The following is a 20,336-nucleotide window of genomic DNA, read 5'->3' as shown; positions in this document are numbered from 1 at the left end:
GAATAAATGTAGTAACTTTGTAGATACCCTTAAAAACAGTACAGCTTTATACAATACTAAAACTGATTTGTAGTTTTTTCGTAGAAATTTTGTAGATGAGACCCATTTTTTAATGTACAATCAATTAATAGTAATTTTGTAGATACTCTTAAAAATAATACAGCTTTATACAATACTTAAACTGATTTGTAGTTTATTTGTAGTTTTTTTGAAGAAATTTTGTAGATGAAGAGAAAATTTTGTAGTCAACATTTTGTTTCAATATAGATTGTAGTTTAATTGTAGTAACTTTGTAGATACCCTTAAAAACAGTACAACTTTATACAATACTAAAACTGATTTGTAATTTACAAGGGCATAGTACTACGGAGCCACTAAACCAAAGATCTGGTAAAGATCCAAGGATAAGTAAAGAATAAGTATTCTGTAAATATAGCCAATGTGCAAGGTCAAATGAAAGCTTAACCATAGAAGACGATAGTGGTGGAATCCGAAAGGTTCATCATTAACACTACTTTTGATATAGTTGCACAATGTATTTCAAAAAGTCTCAAAGCCACCCTGAAATAAAGGTAGAAAACTCACACAACCATCATCTTACTGTTGCATACAGATATTCATTTAACTGAACTTTGTTTTTAGATTAATGAAGCACGATACTAAGATTGTATGGTGCAGACACAAAAAACACAAATGCTGGCCCGCGAACCTATTATATATCTGTAAGGAACCCAAAAAGTACAGCATTATATCGTTAAAATATCATGGTATAGCCAGTTTTCACACTGGTCAATGAAAAATAGCCAGCGTTTATCAAGTCAATGAAAAATAGCCATTATTTTGCTGCAACAGGGACCGGTCCAGTATAATATACGGGAGTTCTGGTGCATTTGTGTACGAACTCCAGCATATTATGCTGGACCGGTATACTTTGCTAACTCCTGTAAAATTTGCGGGAGACTGGAGCACCAGTGCTCCAAACTCCAGTATATTATACTGGACAATTATACTTGCTGGAACTCCCGTAAAATTTGCGAGAGTTCCAGCATAATTATGCTTGAACTCCCGTAAAATTTGCGGGAGTTCCGGCATAGTTATCCTGGAACTCCCGTAAAATTTACAGGAGTTCAAGCATACTTATGCTGGAACTCCCGTAAAATTTGCGGGCGTATTTTTCCGGATTTTGAATAGTGTTTTCGCTCAGATTTAAAGTGGCTAAATTTCGATGACTTTTGAAACTTGGCTATTTTTCAACGACCAGTGGTAAATCTGGCTATTTTTGAATTTCTCCCCATTATATCTGGTACAACTTTATACCCTTAAAATTGAATTTAATGTAGAATCAATTAATACCAAGATTCTCTCCTTAATTTTAGCGCGTTTTTTAGGGAATATTATGCCCTTTTAATACCTAATAGACGAATGGTACAAAAATTGTAGGTAAAACGTGGACTGGGCGGGTAATTTACATACTATGCACATTTTTGGTAATAAAGTTTCATATATGGTATAGATAGGAAAAAATCCCTTCTCGAAATTACATTTGGTAGCCGAAAAAGTGTATAAAATTTGTATACTTTTTGTATATAACATACAGAATATATATATAAAATATATTTTTCGGCTATTATTTTGAGAACAGCTCTACAATATCATTTTCCCTCGAAATTCAGGTCCACCTAGAAATGATGAATAGAACCCATTTTGCAGATACCCCCCCCCCCCCCCCCCCCTTATTGGTTTTTCATTCTTGCCGGCTTCTTTTCTTTTTTCTTTTCCATGAAAATAGCATCTAAGGGGATTTCAATCATTAATTAAATTCAATTATAAAATATGTATATTGAAAAAAGTTCAATTTGAAAAAGATAAAAAGAAGATATGAGCAGTGGTAAAAACATAGGATATTCCCTTGGCTGTGTGTGCGCGCGCGCATTATTTTTGTTAAGTTGAGTATTTATTCATAATTTAACACTTGTAACATTTTTCTTGTTATAAGGAAAAGCAAGATAATACTTTTAAAAAAGAAATTGTTGAAATTGTAAAGCATAATAATTCTAATCTGTTTACTGAAACATGTACATAATATTACAATCTACGTGTTTCATTGTGACTACAAATGGCGAACAAAACTTTTAAGAAACCAAAACGTCTAGTAGTTCTCCACTTTATAGGAGCTTACTATGATGACAACAATATGGAAAACTAGCCCTTTGGGCGATTCCTAGAATCAGGAGTCAGTATTGTACGTATCAGGCACACTAAAACTTCCATAAATAATTTACACAAGAATGTACTGGGACTCAAGCCCCTTAAAGAATTGAAAAAGGAAAGAAAATAAGGCACTCTACATTTCTATTTACATCCATCGAACTGTGACCAAATCTTGTAGTAAACCTTCACCCTATTTGCGTTGCTTCAACTGTATCTTCACATTTTCTGTCAACTCTTGTGGTGTCACCGTCATTCATCTACAAATGGGACAGAGCACTTTCTGCTGGCCCCTCCACCAAACGAGTTAACCACCGCATATTATAGAGGAGATAATCCCCGAGCACTCCAGGTTCCCCAACAGGCCAAAAATGAGTTAGAATTCAATCTTTCTGGTTACCGATCTCTGGCATATGAAACAGCAAAGTCTTTGATCATCTGCTTCAAATGCTGCACAGCAAGTTGAAGCATTCAGAAATTGTATAGAAAAAGTACTACTAGGGATCATAGGGAAATGAAGCAATTAGGTTCAAAAGTGATGGTCCGATAAGTACCTTCAGTTCCTCATGAAGCACAATAAATATTTTCTTCAGTCTTTTATGTCTCTGCATTGTTTAAATTGTAAAACCAATGAGTCAGCCATGAATAAAGCACAATTATAGTACATCACCCTAAGGCACATGGGTAAGTGGATGGATACATCTAATAAACCAGCTCAAGGAGTCAAATGAAAAAGAAAAGGGTTATCCAAGTAAACAGGACTATGGAGAAAGTGTCTCTACAGAGGGCATTGAAACCATTTCGGCCATTAGGCATCTGTCATCCAGAAAATAGCCTGCGGAGAGGCACTTAATACTTGCATCCAAAAGCATTGAAAAAAATGCAGGAGAGATTTTTTGAGCTAGTGAACTAGAGCTGGCATCACCATTAGTCTAGAAACATAATAGACATCAACATTAAAAATGTTGGAGTATAATCTCCAACTGCTTATCCATGACCACAAAACATATTGAGAGGAGGAAACTTACTGGTCCACATTTGCGATACGAATCTTTTAACTGTCCCAATATGTCATAGAATCTTTGCTTGTCTCTTCCTCTAGATACCTCAAGCTCCTTGCCGAGTGTCATGAACTCATTCCTAAAGAGTTTATCCCAATAATTATTAGACTAACTAAAACTGAAAATAAACTGTTTGCAAAAGGTGTTGGTTAAAAAAGTTGAGAAGAAATAATCTCCATTAAACTTTGCGAAATAAGCATAAATCTATTCTTGTGACAAACCTGTAAGACTCCAATGTTTTGTTTATAGAGCAATAACTATCATATTTTTCCCGATACTCCTGCACATATTCTTCATACCTGAAACATGGATAAACTGATATATGAGAAGCATCAAAAATAAAGATTACCAGCAAAAAAGATAATGGGAAGTACAAAAGGCATTGATAACTTCAACACAACAGGCTCTACTCTTTTTTAATACTTAATGTTTAGAGAACAAAGGTCTCAACAATAAAGACGACCTCAATTATCCAACACATTTACTACTTGACCCTACACGTGTACTCTCTTTTTTCAGTAAAAGGTTTCAAGAAATAAATTTTTTCAACAATGAAGACGACTTGAAGTATATCACTTGAAAACCACATTTGTGTACTCTCTTTTATGGATCAATTGAATCTGAGAGTATGCCTGCATGTTTCAACAAGCTCCAAGGTGATGTCTCCACTACTAAAGTAAATGTAGAAATACTTACTGGGTAAAATTCTCTATTGGTCCCTTCAGCTCTGCTTCCTCCTTTTCATACTTGGAGTACGAACTCATCTCATCAGGAGAAGACTCTCCCATCCTTTGATGACCTTCAGAGCTCACCAGTAAAGAAGCATCCTTATGCCTATGATTTACCTCAGCAGCCAAACTGGACTTTTGCCCTTTGTTCTCCTTGGCAGATGCTGGAAGTACACCATGTTTTAGGTCATGTTGTTCTCGTGCACCAGCAGAATTTTTTTTGCGAGCGTCTCCATGGACCTCCTGACCAGTCCCTAATCTCCCTTCTACTTCAATTTGCCGACCATTATGCACTTCCATTGGTTGATTATATTGGGAACCAATATCATTCTGATTAATTCTAGGATGGGGTTGTTGAGGCTGAGGTTGTGAAACCTTTTGGTGAGGTCTTGTAAAATCTTCAGCATGACGTTCAGGGGTCCTCCTCTTAGAAAAGCCATTTGAAGCCCCAGAAGGCACAGCGCTTGACTGGAGAGGAGATGATCTTCTAAACTCTGCTACATTCTTCTCTGTAGTTCTTCCTTTCGTTGACTCAAAATTCCAATAATCTGAACTTGTTGGTCTATTCTCTCCTTTAAAAGAACTTTTCCTCTCAAACTGCTTGTTTAACCCAGCTGTTTCCTGTGGCGGAGGCTCCCGAAGTTCTCCTAACTCCAAGTCCGAAAGCTCTCTTTGAAGCATGTGCCCACGTCCATTCATGAAAGATGATTTCCCTGCATTACACATATTATCCTTTGGAGAATTTCGTGGCAGCGGGCTGTCATACTTACTGAGGTTCAAATCGACTGATGTTCTTTGCTGGTCCCCAACACCATCTTTTGGAATTTTTCTTTCCCTTTTATCACTAACAAAGTCGTATTCATCTTGTGACTCTCTACTAACCTTGTCTCTCTGTGAGGAGAGCCCTTCATTCATTTGAAGGCTTCTTTCAGTGTACTTAGTGGTATGCCCTGAGCTTTCACCTTGTTTTATTGGCCTCTCAGAACCAGTAGGAGCTTTGCCCCTTGCAGTGAAATCAACAGATCTCCGGTCCGGCTGCAAAAGTTCAGAAGCAGACTTCCTGGAAGTTCTATCCATCTGCTGCATATTAAGGCCCTTATAAGGCCCTTCTGAAGGCTTATCAGGAGATAAGTGTGAACTCTCTACAAAATTAGAGTTCCTATGACCAGAACTTTGATGCTGAATAACATTCTGAGTTTTTACTCTCTTATTCTTGTCAACTTTATCAACTAAACGTTTTTCATCACGCACTCGTTTAGATTTACTTTTCCTACCCCCAGATGGCTCATGCTTGAAGTTATTCTTGTCGACACTTTCAATTTCACTATGATGTTTTTGGCAACTAACAATTTGTGCTTGATCATGAAGTTCACCCATTTGAACCTGACTTTGTTTATCCTCATGCCTATCAGACGATAAAGGTCTGACTTCTTCCACAGGTTTTTCATCATCTCTCATAGGACCCGAGCCAGGAATAACAGCCATCTCAGCTACTTGGTCGCCGTGAGGCAAATCCTTCTCAATTTCCACAATATCCGTAACATTAAGATCGTCCCTCTCACCTACCTTGAATTGACCTGGCTCAAAATCCAAAGTTCCGCATTGAACCTGTTCAGAAGCTCGCGGTTTATGATTTGTCTCTATGTCATCGTCGCTCATGATATCAACATCCTCATCAGATGCCTCCTTACTATTAGAAGAAGCATCACTTTCACTGTCACTGCTACTCCCACTGGCTACACTTTTACTTGGGCTTCTGCTTCTACTCTGACTTCCACTATCGCTTCCACTGTCACTGCTCTCACTTTCACTATCACTAGAGCTAGAGCTAGAGCTATTAGCCAGTCCTACACTTCGATCAGGTGAATGATGGAGGATATCAATTTTTTCCAAGGCATCATATGCTTCTTGAGGTTTAGAATCGCTCACTGCCCCCTCTTCCAACTCACTGCTATCAGTTTTTAAAGGTAAGGCCGGTTCTGGAGCAGGTACTTGGTCAAATTTATCGGGGGCAGATAATGGCTGACAATGATCTTCAGGAGAACTGTTAAGAGCAGAAAACATCAGGTTAAGGGGACTTTCAATTAACATGGAATCAAGCATTTCAATCAAAGAATATATCTTTTCAGAAGAATGATTTTCCTATCAAAGGCATAGTAGAGCTAGTAGTCTGGTCCTCAGCAGCACTAAGATAAAAGAGATATGTTAGAACGAGAAGTTAAATTGATGTCTGTAATACCTATTATAATAAAAAAGGTGATACTGGAAACATATTAAAGAGCTCAATCAACTGATTAAAGCAAAAGTGATTGGGTTACAAACCAAAACCATAAGAAAATAAATCCTGACCAATGTCCGACTGTGTGCATAGATGCATGAATTTTCTTTTTAATGAAGAAAGATCTTTTACTGTGGAAAAGATCACACGTGCGTGGATCTTTTTACTGTGGAAGGAGGCGTTCTGCTCTCAAGGAAAATAGTTCATGACCACAATACAGAGGATCATCAAATGAAACAAGAATAGGAAATGAAAATAATCTCTCGATCAGAAAATAATCTTCCCACCTCTCCACCCTCCAAGGAATTTGGCCAAAAACAAATACATACAGATATGATCCTTGTACGTTAGTGTCAAAACATATAAATTAGCATCCCAAAGAAGGGCAAAATTAATAAGCACATTTTAACCTTAGTAACGTCAAAAAAATGCATATGTTCCTTGATTGTTTTAGCTCAAAATGGATGTAAAATGCCAAGGTCTTTTTGTTTAATATCATTTTCACAAACATCTTCCAAGTTTATCTCTGGTAGAAAGCTCACGTGCTACTACAGGTACACTTACCGAGACTTTAGTTTAACCAGACGTGCTGAATGCAGATCAGCTTTGTCTCTGACAGATACTATTTTAATTTCAAATAGAAGAGACAAAACAAAAGAACAAAGAGCCCGAAATTTTTTTGTACCTTCCACTTTCAGGGGCAGGTTTCGGGAAGCTTTCTATATCCACTCCTGGTTTCAAGAAGTATCTTCCTGGAGCTTGATATATAGCAATCTACCACCAGAAATTCATGTGTAAAATATTACAACTATTGTGGTAAGAATATTATTCACTTATCTTTTCTTCTTTCAGCAGAACTACAGCAATATCATCTACCATTTACCTTTTTTATAATGGGCTCAATTTGCTTGGCTGAGTTCGGGAATGTGTCTCCAACAGCTTTCTCTAGTGCCTAAAACCCAGAAGATATTTTAAGGGGAAAAAAAACAAGAAGCTGATGCAGTAAAGAGATGTACTTCAAGAATTTTTAACAAGTACTCCATGTCAACAAAGAAGAAAACAATAAACCAAAGGAAAATGGACATCTTTGCTTTAAACTTACACTCTACCTCCTACAACACAATGCTAAATTAACAAAGGTCCAATTTAGTTTACATGCTTACCTTAAGACTCATCCCCTTGGACTGGTTCTCCATAAGTAGAGAAATCAACATGCTACGCAGGTCGGTAGACGTAGAGCCTGCATGCCTTTTACGCCCTACTTTATCATGTGAAGAACTTGTGGTCACCTTGCTAGGAACTTCTTTGTCAGAGCTAGTAGCCTTAGTCATGGTTTGAGCTGGTATCACATCATCCACAGCAATTTGGCCCTTCAAAGGATTGGCATTGTCGAATGGAGATGCTGGAGCACCAGATAGTTCAGGGGGAGAAGACAAAGGTGAAGCAGAAGGCTTTCCCTTTGAATGAGTTGTTGCAGAGGAGCCAGATTTGTAAGCAGATCCGTAAGCCCCCCCTGCAATTCATAAAGTTCAATGAAAAGATAGGAAACATAACACCACCAAAACAATGAAATTATATTCAAGACATCCCTCCTTTCCAACACCTGGACATGAAATACACTGACTGGACTACAAGCAGAAAACATCTTAATAAGAAACCTCTAAACTTCAGCTCCCAAATTACCTGGAGGTGGTTCTGCCTTTCGCTTTTTGAAAGGAGGCTCTTTCTTTTGCTTGAAACCCATCCTCCATGGATTGGCTGAAGAGACAAAGAGTTAGATTTACATCAAACTGCAATATCAGATATTAAACATATACCATCATTATAGATCATTCATCTAGAGAAAACTAATGTTCTCCATAGTATATGTTCAATAAACAAAAGAGACACTCCAGAAAATCAAGCTTACACATCATCATCCTGAAGATCAAGCTTACACATCATCTGCTTAACTATAGCGTTTAAGCGACTGCTGTTTCGTAGGTTACTAAAATTGATTCTTCTTATAAGCCACTGTTTCACTATTGTGTTAGCTATTGCGTTTAAGCTGTTGTTTGATAAGGTACTACAATTTATCCTTTACACCTTTAACAGATGCAATTAGGTTCTTTTTTCTCAAAGCATCACTAATTGCCAGTAGATTTGCTGCACAAAATGCTATGAAAATTGGTTTTAGTAATATTGCTATTCTCGACCTTCTTTAACAGCCCAGAAATGAGAGATACCTATATTGGATAAAGTTGATATTGGATAGCAATAGAAGTTTCCCAAGACTCCGTAACTTTGTAGTTACCTATCTTGTTACCACACAACAACAGTATCTGAATCCATGTAAACCAAACGCATACATCAAAAAGTTTTATGCTATAGGTCCAAATAACGAGTAGCACAAGATACTAGGGTAGCATGAGCACTGAACACCAATAATGATAGCCGATATGCCACTATTAGAATCTTCATTTTTTCTTTCTCAATATTTCATTAATTGATTATACCAAGTTGGTGTGAAAAATAAATGTAAAGCAAACTCAACAATGGTTCTCGAACAAGCCAATCCAATGATCTAACCACAGATCCCACAATTATTCTTTCCCTACACCAACAAATGCATTAAATAGAAAAGATCTCCTTATACTACTAATATCTCTTTTTTGAGAAGATAAACTACTAATATCTCTCTCATAACTATGGATCAATCTCCTACTCCTTTCATTCCACGTAAAGCCAAATATACATAATCACTACCAGATACTTCATAGTCGATTACACCAATTTTTTTCTTTTGGCTCATTAAATAGAAAGTCAAAATGGGACATCAGAAGCATCACTCTCTCGTATACCTTCAAGTTGATAATGCACACAGCCCATCAAAAATTCTGAGGATTTTGCATTACTAGGTAGTGTTATCCTCAAATGAATGCCAGAAGCATTTCTACCTCCAATAACCATCAAGTTTATAATCTATAATATAATAAAAGCACGAAGGCCCTTAGCGAAATGTTGTTCGCCTTTTTTACCCTTTAAAAATAAATTTTACATTGTATAAAATGGTCATTTACTTATCTTCCAAATATTTAGGTCTTTTAAATCAACTAAATTTTTATTTATATGAAGATTTTACCTTATATAAATTGATCACATTAATTATGATGCAACTATAACTATACCATTTGTAATATTAAGGGGATCATGGAATAAAAGAGGCGGATCATTACCGTAACTTAATGTTTTCAAATTTCCTTTCTCCTGGGAGTAATTCAAAATCGCCTAACTTGAACTTTACATGTTTATATTTTGTTTAAATTTTTATTTTATTGAGAATAAAATACATATAAAATCAATAATGGCATTGCATATAATAAAGCTACTAAAGTTTTTGGTCATCGAAGAAGTTNTACTCATAAAAAATGGATTTACACTATACAAAAACATAAAATTTTGTTTACTAAATCTTTCTTTATTAGAATTATAATGATCTAAATTTAAGGACCTTATAAACCAATAATCTATATTATATTTTAAACACGAATGTACTTAGTGAAATATCATTAGTTTTTTCTTACCTTTTTTTACTAAAATTTTAAAATACAGTTCACAATGGTAAAATAGTCATTTGACTATTTTTCTAATATTAGGAATAGTCATTTAATTAAACAATTATTTAATTAATTCTCTAATATTTAGAAATAACTATTATTTTTTAATATTTATAACACTTTTCTAATATTTAGGATTTTAAAATTAACTAAAACTAGTCAAATGAATCCTAATATTAGAAAAATGAAAATGTTAGAAATATTTTAAAATCCTAAAATATTACCAATCTCAATTAACACTGTTGCGGCGTGCAACCTGATCCCAATATCAGTAAACGTTGTTACATTTTAGGATATGATTAAACTAGGTATGAAGTCTTAATATTTTGAATTTAAAACTGATATAGTATGGATAATTAATATGCTTTTGCTTTGTATGAGGACAACTTGCCGAAAGAGTTCTTTTCTTTCCATAAATTTGATTGCTCAACGACAATAGGGGGTCTTATTTGGCTTTGCATGCTTTGGAATAGGAGTGACCAATACATGATTTATTTTAAAATCTTAAATAAATTGTAGCTTAATTTAGTTACTGGGTACTGTATTGCATATGATATAGTCTATGAATCATCACATAATTTTTACACAAAAGCAATAAATTTTAATTGTCAGTATACTTATACCATATGTTTCTTTATATGAAATAAAAAATAAAGTATAGAAAATCTTTGTAGAATAATGAAGGTGACAAATATCTCTTAGACTAAAATTGTGGCTGATTATCCATAAGCAAAGTCAACCTGTGAGGAAAAAATCACTAACTTTTAATGTACACACAAAGTAACCACAGGCTATTTTTTATATATTTATTTTAAAAACTCAATAACATTGTTTTATATTGTAGTTAAATAATTTTAAAATTTATATATTCACTAAATTAGGATTCACGCGCAAAGCGCGTACCCAAAAACTAGTCCTTTCAATATGCAGAAGGAATCATCAACTAGGAGCAATCTACCAGGACTTTTTCTTGAGAAGGTAAAATGCTATTACATTGGCATCAGAGGATGCGAAAAATGTACAAGAAAATGATTGAATCATATGTGAAACTTATGGGCAATCTAGCTGACTTTAACCAAGGTAAATTAGAAAAGCAATTATCAAATGCTTAATTTCAATGTTCATGACAATGCGTACCTTCAGCTGCAGCCATTGCCTTCACCTGACTCTTCATGGATGGATTGCCATGGTCCAAAACAATGGCTCTGTTATAGAGATGCAAAAATATCAACATACAAGACAGAATGAGAAAATCAAATACCAGCTAAGGTACAAACAACAGAGAATCTTTTATTTATTTAACTAGAACGAAACTTCTCCGAAGCATCGGAAAAGCCTTAAACATTTTTCCTCAGCATTGCATCATCAGAAACAGTATTGCCTTGCTTGAGGCACGCATAAGCCCTCAAGCTAGGTGCACACAGGCTAAGCAATTCACCTCGCTTAGACCACGCTTTACATCATGTACCAAGGTGCTAAGATGTACATTTGATCAACCATAGGCTTTCTCTTAAAGTGAGCAACAACAACAATCCCAAGCTAATTTCTTTCAACAAAAGAAAATCTGAGTGTGGGTTAGTGATATGAATGTTGTTACTCCAACTATAGTGGTCATCTATTAGTTTACCAATCATACTTTTCTGTTAACTAGTTATTAGCAAGTTATTTAGCAAAATTTGAGACAGGATCTTTCTCTCTCATCAAAAATAAATTCTAACTGCAAAATGCTTAATATTTTAAGAGAAAGACTTATTTTTGTAAGCCTATAATTTTTTCTTTGATACTATAAGCTTTTAAATTATGTTGTGGACAAAACAAGAGATGGAGGATTCTCCTAGCTTGCATATGGTGGACAAAGCAGAGATGCTTTGAAGACAAATCTAGTAACATCCAAACGATGAAGATGAAGTGTTTAATTCTTATATACTTTTGGTGTAAAGGAAAGTTTTTGAAAGATCATGAATCTATTTTTGATGTTTTAGAACCCTTGTAAGAAGACAAAGGATTAGGAATTATTTTTTCCTGCATTTCACATTGTAATTATGGGTGACTTCACAGCTTTTGTGTAGTCTATATTTTAATATGCAAATATGTTACCTTCTCAACCAAAAAAAAAAGCCTTTAAATTAGTCTTCTACTTAATCAATACATCCCAACTCGTGATTAAGGAAGTGAGCTGCTGCATCTTAAAGACAATTAAACGTCGATAACAGTGGTACCACTAGCTCAACACAGTATCACAGAACTTCAGCCTAACTAGATAGAGTTGAATAAAGAGCAGCAGAGTCGAATAAAGAGCATGTAAAATGAGTGGATGAAAACATTATCCTATGAAATTTGCCAAATGAGCTTAAAGTCACCTTGCCTAGACACTCACTCCAAGAGAGAGTGAGCACATCAACCAACATAGACATTAAAGCAAACACGAAAACAGGTCAGGAAAGCCACATAATTAGATATGAACTTGATTGTACCAGAATTAAGCGGTAGCTGTGGTAGACATCCCACCTTGAATCCTAAAATTGCAAAACTCAATCCTCATTATGCCCTTAATCATACCCTTCCCGCTTCCCAAACAAATAAAAAGCACTCAACTTTATATATTTGCATATCATTAAGTTGAGCACTATCATGTAGAGAAATCTAATATATCTAGCTACAACGATCAACCATTTCATGTCATTTTAGAGTTGGACAATAAATCCTTATCCAAAAAAAACAAAAGAGTTTGACAATAAACATACTTGCGTGATTTAAGCTTCTTCTCAGCTTCCTCTGACCGCATTTTAACATGGTTTTTAAATGATTCATCCAGAACGCGCTGTACATTCAACTTTCGCCAAGCACCACCTGACTCAACAAGCAAACCATTTCCATCTTCACCACTTCGACGTTCTTCATATATATCACATAGATCTCCAGGTTCCCGCGACCATGTGAATCTGAAGTCTTTACTACCAACATTAATGACCTGATACAATGTGGGCAAATCACATCCAATTATACTTAACTAAAGTAACATTATTGCCAAGCATGAGTTCAAGATCAAGTCAAAGGATGTCAGAAGTTCTTTCTTTTATAAAAGTGAAAGAGGTCATAAGTTCTTAACGAGGCACTCATACATTAATTCAATAAAGAGCACAACCAAACACCTCAAAGCAACTAATACAAAAGTGTATATTAGAAAAGGAACAAACAGAAGTGACGTTTAGTGGCATTTCAGATGCAAGTCAGGATATATAATTATGGCAGTGTAGTATAATATCTAGGAAACACAATCACTAAAATGTAACTGCCAGTCTTATCATAAGATCACTCTATGAATAGGCCCATTCTCTGTGACCTTCCACCATTCACGACATCCCTTTCTTCTCACAGGAATGGCTCCTCGGTTTGAGTTTTTAAAGAACAAATACATAATTACAATTTAGAAGGATAGATAACAAAAACACTGGAAGCATCATGGAGTAAATAGTTTGAAATGGACCCCTTAACAAGCACATCTCCCCATTTCAAAGGCCTTTAAATCATATTGCCCAAAAATAGGGTATTCTGTTTCTTCATTTTCCTATTCTGTTACGGAGGAAATCTAATAAAGAAAACGGGCGAACAAGGTATGGAGTGATACATCTGGTAAGTGCATAGCTTTCGAACGAAAGGTAACCTACGAACCGCAGTGGCGGGGCCATAAGGGGATTACCAAAAAAAATAGAATGTCATGGTTGGGATTCAAACTTGTAAGTTAAAGCAACTTTTGAACCTTCTTTACCGCTACACTAGAATTTCCCTTTTGTCTAGGGGATTCAACTGTTTATATATAACCTAAAGATTTGATTTTTACCTATTTACCTAATATAAATATTCGATGAAGGGGATATAGTTGAACCCCTTCCCCTCTTACGAGCTCCACCCCTGATACAAAGTCTTATTGTTACGGGTAAGTAGGTAACCTGCAAGTCTTGAAAATAGACGTAAATATGACTCGCACCAGTCACTAGAGGTTAAAAGTGCTACAAGCTTTTTTGCTGCACACCAGCAGTACAGTGTTTACGTTCCATGTTCATGTAACATAAGAGTCAATTTTTAAGCATAATAGCACATGGCAAAGTTTAAACTGAAAATCAACAAATGCTTTTAGCAGTCTCTCATATTCTCCACTGCACTATAAGTATCCAGTTAAGCACAATATGTTCAACTAATCCAACTTAGATAAAACCTAAAAACAAAAGGAAAACCATCAAATAGCAAATAAATATGTTGCACACAGATCTGTAAAACAAAAGTGAACAAGAAAACTCACATTTCCAGAGGAATTATTGGCATTGGTATCAAATTTGATCCTAGCTGTACTACCTTCAGCTTCAACTCGCTTGATCTCTTCCACTAAGTCTGGCGCCAGCCGAATTATCATTGCAAAATTCAAAGGGTTCCCAGTGACGAGGCTAAAAGTCTCCTCCGCTCCATTAGAGGAAGTGGGACCCGTCGCGCTGTTGCTGTTGCGGTTGCGAGGTGCGGCAGCTCCACCGCCGCCCAGTGACAGGCGACCGCCAGTCGCGGCGGTTGACCTATTGAGAGGCGGCGGTTGGAACGTGGACTGGATGTTGCGCTTCCCAACGCCACCTCCACGGCCGCCGCTGCCGCCGCCGCCACGGCCAAGCTTTCCGGAACCTCCGTACATTACGTTTGGAATGATGCGAAAATAGATTGACAAAAGGGGAATCGGAACTTGAGATACCGAATACCAGCGATATTTGGGGGAGCCGACGACGGTTTCACAAATTTGGGTTTTGGGATTTTAGTTTTAGTTTGGGCCCACAATTCTTACTCTAATTTTACTTTTAGATAAAATCGATAACTCGTGCAAATTGAGAACTGTACAGGGAAAAAACTGATTATTCTAATATTTTTTTTATTTTTTATCATTTGAAAGGTAAAGAGTATGAAAGGAAACTGAGGAGGCTAGTGAAATTTAAACGTAAAATTAGTATAAAATGCACTCTCTTCTCTCGATTGGTGTTTTTTACAAGGAAAAAGGTGCACATTTGTACACATACTAATAAAAAATTATATAATATGCTTTTGTATACTTTGGTTTGCCTGTATTTATTGTTAGTAAATCCGCTTTTATTTATTTATTTTTTGTTGCCGTAAAAATTAATTGACTCCACTTATTGAAATTTTATGAAAATATTATTCAAATTTAACCCTCAAAATATTATTACAAATAAAAATTGCTCTTAAGTTAGAGCTTCAATGAGGGTCAATGGCAAAAACCTCACTTTGTCCTTACATACACGAATAATCTTATAGTAAAAGTCTAACGAATGACAGAATATATTACTCAATTCGGAATAATATATGAGTAAATTTAACTCAAATATGATTGTCACTTTTAAGATTATATTTTTCTTAAAATTATGGTGAAATTTATAATTTGATCGAATTTGTCCACAATCCAAGAGGATTAGGTAAATTGTAAAGGACGAGTTCGTCACAATCATTAATAGTCCGTTTGGCCAAGCTGTAAAAATCAGCTTATTTTGATAAGTGTTTTTTTTCAAAAGTATTTTTGGTGAAAAGCAGTTTGTGTTTGGCTAATTAATTTGAAAAACACTTCTGAGCAGCAATTAGTGTTTGACCAAGTTTTAAAAAACTGCTTCTAAGTGTATTTTTCTCAAAAGTACTTCTCAAAAAAGTGCTTTTGGAGAGAAACTACTTTTTTCTGCTTCTCCAAAACTACTTCTGCTTCTCCTCAAAATCACTTTTTTCCTTCCAAAAGCTTGGCCAAAAATATTTTTGGCCCAAAAAAAAATACTTTTAACCAAAAAATATCTTGACCAAAAAGAATCTTGGCCAAACAGGCTATAACTAATGCAATCAAAAGAGCAATGCAACGAACAATCAATTGTCAAAGTAATAAGTAGTGAAAGTATATAATATACTCTAGCATGGCATCATAAAAGTCGATTTATCGCATGCACCATCTAATGTTTATATTAAGTCATGTAGCTTAATTGTAACAGTTTAAAACCATATTGAGAATAAATATCACTCAATTATTCGTGAATGGACAAAGAAGAGTTTGAATTTCATTAACAAATTTAAAGAAGACATTAAGCTTTATTTACTTACTGCATAATCTTTTTAATATAATTAATTGATGATAGGCTATAATTGCATATTTTAGTCGCTTATTACATTCGAATTTACTGCACTTTAATTGAGTTTGCGCTTTAATCGCTAGTGTTTTGCACTAATTGTGTGTTTTATGCCTTGTAGGTGTGATTCCGAGCTATATAGATGTTATGGAATGAATTTAAGTGATTTGAAGCTTTGAAGTCTGAGTAAAAGCTCGAGGAATCAAGCCGGGATCGTGTTCGGGGGTCAAATTTGATAATTAAGTACGAACGAAGACTTGAGGAGGCATATTGTGCACTGTCTAGTAAAATAGACATAACTTTTTGCTCAGAACTCCATTTGGGCTCCACAATATATGGTTGGAAAGCTAACTCAAAGGGCTACAACTTTCATGTTTTACGTTTTTCCAAATTCCAAACGGAACAGGGTGAAAAATCGCGGTTTTGCCGCGACCGCGGCAGAACCGCGGTAGAAGATGGTCGCGGACAACTGAAGAATCAGAGGGCATGTTTGGTCACGGTTCCACCGCGACCGCGGCAAAACCGCGGCAGGAAGCGAAAATTTCAGGGACTAAAGTGCAAAACATGGGATTTTAAGTCTTAAACCCTATATTAAACAAAGGAGGCCGGCCAAGAACAAGAAGAGGACATATTTTGGACACAAATTAGACCTAAGGAGGCGGAGAGACACTACTTTAGGGTTAGACAACACCCTTGGAGGCAAGAACACATTGGGAGCAAGGCGGAGAATTCTTCTACGAGTTTTTCCTTCCTCTTCCTATTTTTCATTGTTGGTTATGACTGTTAGTATTGTAGTTTTACATACTATTATGAATAGCTAATTTGTTATCTAGAGTTCTGATAGAACCTTTTGTAGGATAAATTCTTGTTATGTTTTTATATAATTGAGCCATAGCTTTTCTCTATTTGTTCAACTACGTTTATATTGTGGTTGGTTGAAGAGCTCTCAATTAGCTGTGCCTATTTAGTATGCATAACTCGGGAGAGAGTGCATATTTAGGTAATTGTTGAACAACACCACTCCCAGAGTATATGAGGGATCAATAACCGAGGGTTTAAAGGCGGGATTAGGGATAACGAAGCCTTGGGTGCAATCTGAAGTGAGCTGTATTAAAAGCCAGCTAGCTTAGCTCGGGAGAGTGCGTCTAGTAAATTGTCGTAATTACTCGGGAGAGATTTACGGTAATAAGAGTGCTCATGATCGGTAGAGAATACTTAGGCGAAATTATAGAAGACATAGCGGGAAGGATTCCGACAATTGGGGAAATCATAACTCTAGACCTCCTTAATCTTTTCTCTAACCCTCAGTATCGTTAGTTGTTAATTTACTATTTTAATTTGTTAGTTAAGTAGTTAAACACAAGAATCTTAATATCTATAGGTTAGGAATTGTTCAAGCTTGTCTTCTTGGTGATAGTGAACAGCTGTAGCTAAACCTTAGTTCTCTGTGGGATTCGACTCCGGACTTATAAACCGGATTATATTTGCAGCGACCGCTTAGTCCTTTTTATAAGGCATAGTTGGGCGTGATCATTATGCTATAGAAAACACATTGAAATATAATTGGATAACTAATGTATCAAAAGAAGCTGAATGATTCTGAAATTTATATAATCGATTCTTGCTAATTTTGGATTCCGACATGACTTTTGTCGTCGAACTACGAGAGATTTAGGAGAGAGTCTGAGGTGTAAGGAAGCTTCAAGTTGGAATGAACCCTTATTTAGTTATTTATGTTTATAAACGTTGAGTCCATTACTCAAATGATCACTCAACTATCCCAAATTATCTCCTAAAGTCACTTTTCTTTCGTTTGTAATAATAAAATCATTGAATTATGCTTATTGCACTCAAAAGGTCACTCAATTAGATTTTTCAAATTTTGGATTGCCAAATAACTATTTTACCTTCTAAATTATAAACATTTATCTTCTTTTTATTTTTTTAAAAAATTTTAATATTATGATTTTTCGCTTTTTTAATTGATATTATGGACTTATCTATAGAATAAATAAATATTATTTATATATTAAAAAAATAAAAAATATTTAAGCACCTATAATGCTGGAAAAAAAAATAATGAGAATAGTAAAAAAATTAATTAGAATAATTTATTCGTAATATTAATTTTAGTATTAACAACAAATTCAAAAATTTATTTATATAATTCAGAATGAAAGAAAATAAAGGTTGTAAAATATATATTCCATGCACTTAATATTAAAATAATTATTTAAATAAAAATATTTTTATAATATACATTATATATTCTTGAAAATTATGCTCAGTTATGTTATATATATTGCATGCACGACTTAACATAGCATATTTTACCCTATACAGATAGTCCCCCTGCTTTCCGGTGACATAACTTTATGTCGTCGGAATGTTGGTAGAAACATAATAGTATAATTGAGCATAATTTCAAGAATATATAATGTATATTATAAAATACCTTATTTAAATAATTATTTTTATATTACGTGGATGGAATATATATTTTACAAAATTTATTTTCTTTCATTCTGAATTGTGTAAATAAACTTTTGTTGTTAATGCTAAAATTATTACTACGAACAAATTATTCTAATTAATTTTTTACTATGCTATTATTTTGTTATTCCGGTATTATAGATGCTTAAAAACTTTTTATTTTTTTAATTTATAAATAATATTTGTTTATTCTATAAGTAAGTCCATAATATAAATTAAAAAGGGAAAAATCATAATATTAAAAAGTTTAAAACAAATAAAAGAAGATAAATATTTATAATTTAGAGGGTAAATAGGTATTTGGCAATCCAAAATTTAAAAAATCTAGTTAAGTTACTTTCTGAGTGCAATAGACATAGTTCACTGACTTTGTTATTACAAGTGAAAGAAAAGTGACTTTAGGAGACAATTTGAGATAATTGAATGACCATTTGATTGACTCTATAAACGTTACTCCCTCCGGTCCAAAATAAGTGATTTTTTGGATGTTTTTACACAGATTAAGAAATTCACCTTTTAGCATTAAATAGCAATGGAATTGACCATATTAACCTTTACTATCTCACATAAACACTCCTAACACATATTCCAACACTATTTACTCCAAGGACAATGTAGGAAAAAAATAATTAATTCATTCTTGAAATCTGGAAAAATTACATATTTTGGACCACAAAAAAAATGCCAAAAAATCACTTATTTTGGACCGGAGGGAGTATATCTGGGCTAGCTTAGCCCTAAATAAATGTAAGTAGCAGGCATAAAAGAAAGTCAGAGGCATTTAAAACAACTGGCTTTCTTTTGCTTTTATAGGTTACTATGTTCAGATCACCATTTTAGTTATTTATGAATTCATTTATTTGGTTGATTTGTTTGCTTGTGGAAGAGGGTGATGATTAAATACCTACATCTGGCACTTAATTGACCAGATAACCACACCAACACCACAATGTGACACTTGCATTGAACAAAAAGATTGCCTAATTAATGTATTTGATTAGCCTCGTTAAGAAGAGCTGGCACTGCTAGTTCAAGCAACTACATCCCATACAAGGTGGGTTTAGATTTTGTATAATATGCGTGCACCACCGAAGAGAGGAGAAAAAAAAAATTAAGTAAATTTGATTCCTAATTTTTTAGGTAAAAAACTTAGCATTCAACCAAGTGTACCATTTAACTTTTTTGGAGCATGGGTGCCAGCAAGTAATGTTGGATCAATTCTAAAAAAATATATACATAAAATACCTAGTTCGACGGAGAGACCATAAATCCGTCCCTGATCCCATATCTCGCAACTTTATTAGACATGGAATTTTACGTATTTATGCTATATTATGAACCTATTAGAGATTACCACTATTAGAGAAGTTCTCATTTAATTACATATCCTATATATAATTAAGTAATGTATTACGATCAGATATTCCCATTTTAGGCTCCAATTTTCCATTATCTCCCTCTCCTCTCCCCGACTTGGATTTTCTAAAATTTCTTTGAATTTCTTCTCTGTTTCATCTCCACGGATGAACGACAAAATATGCCAGATAAGGAAACGATAGAATTATTCAAAAATTTTGATAATTAATCAACAAACTTAAGTCTGAACCGAATAGCTGAGACTACTACGTGCTCTTAAGATATATTGAGTTCCTTCGGAAAGATGTCACGCTTGTTCATGAGTTGCTTTGCTGAAGCCTGAACTTCTTCAGAATCAATGTGAGACCTCCTCAAATCTAATATAAATGAAGTTGAGTGCTTGCTTCTATGATCCAATCTCGTACTTTAGATTAAAAATACTCCGATTTTATAATAAA

The 20,336-nt window shown here is 34.7% G+C and overlaps 1 protein-coding gene across 1 annotated transcript; it reads right to left on the bottom strand.

Annotated features, from left to right (window-relative positions):
- LOC109231228 (serine-rich adhesin for platelets) lies at positions 2,037 to 14,687 on the bottom strand. The gene is made up of 12 exons (XM_019396815.1): positions 14,172 to 14,687; positions 12,616 to 12,842; positions 11,009 to 11,076; positions 7,959 to 8,033; positions 7,439 to 7,788; positions 7,159 to 7,227; positions 6,961 to 7,049; positions 3,966 to 6,041; positions 3,491 to 3,568; positions 3,237 to 3,348; positions 2,763 to 2,813; positions 2,037 to 2,658 (listed from the first exon to the last, which is right to left on the bottom strand). The coding sequence occupies exons 1-12, from the start codon at positions 14,547 to 14,549 to the stop codon at positions 2,605 to 2,607; spliced, it is 3,627 nt and encodes a 1,208-aa protein (XP_019252360.1). The 5' UTR covers positions 14,550 to 14,687; the 3' UTR covers positions 2,037 to 2,604.

Source organism: Nicotiana attenuata, chromosome 8, assembly GCF_001879085.1.
Source record: "Nicotiana attenuata strain UT chromosome 8, NIATTr2, whole genome shotgun sequence".
Taxonomy (NCBI): domain Eukaryota; kingdom Viridiplantae; phylum Streptophyta; class Magnoliopsida; order Solanales; family Solanaceae; genus Nicotiana; species Nicotiana attenuata.
Note: the sequence above shows the minus strand (reverse complement) of the source record. Positions and strands in the feature narration are given on the sequence as shown.

Coding starts and splice junctions, on each gene's coding strand:
- LOC109231228 (XM_019396815.1), bottom strand. CDS start 14,549: ATGTACGGAGGTTCCGGAAAGCTTGGCCGTGGCGGCGGCGGCAGCGGC. Junction 6,042..6,960: donor CCTGCCCCTGAAAGTGGAAG/GTACAAAAAAAT, acceptor TGCTCTTAACAG/TTCTCCTGAAGATCATTGTC. Junction 3,569..3,965: donor CCAATAGAGAATTTTACCCA/GTAAGTATTTCT, acceptor TCCATGTTTCAG/GTATGAAGAATATGTGCAGG.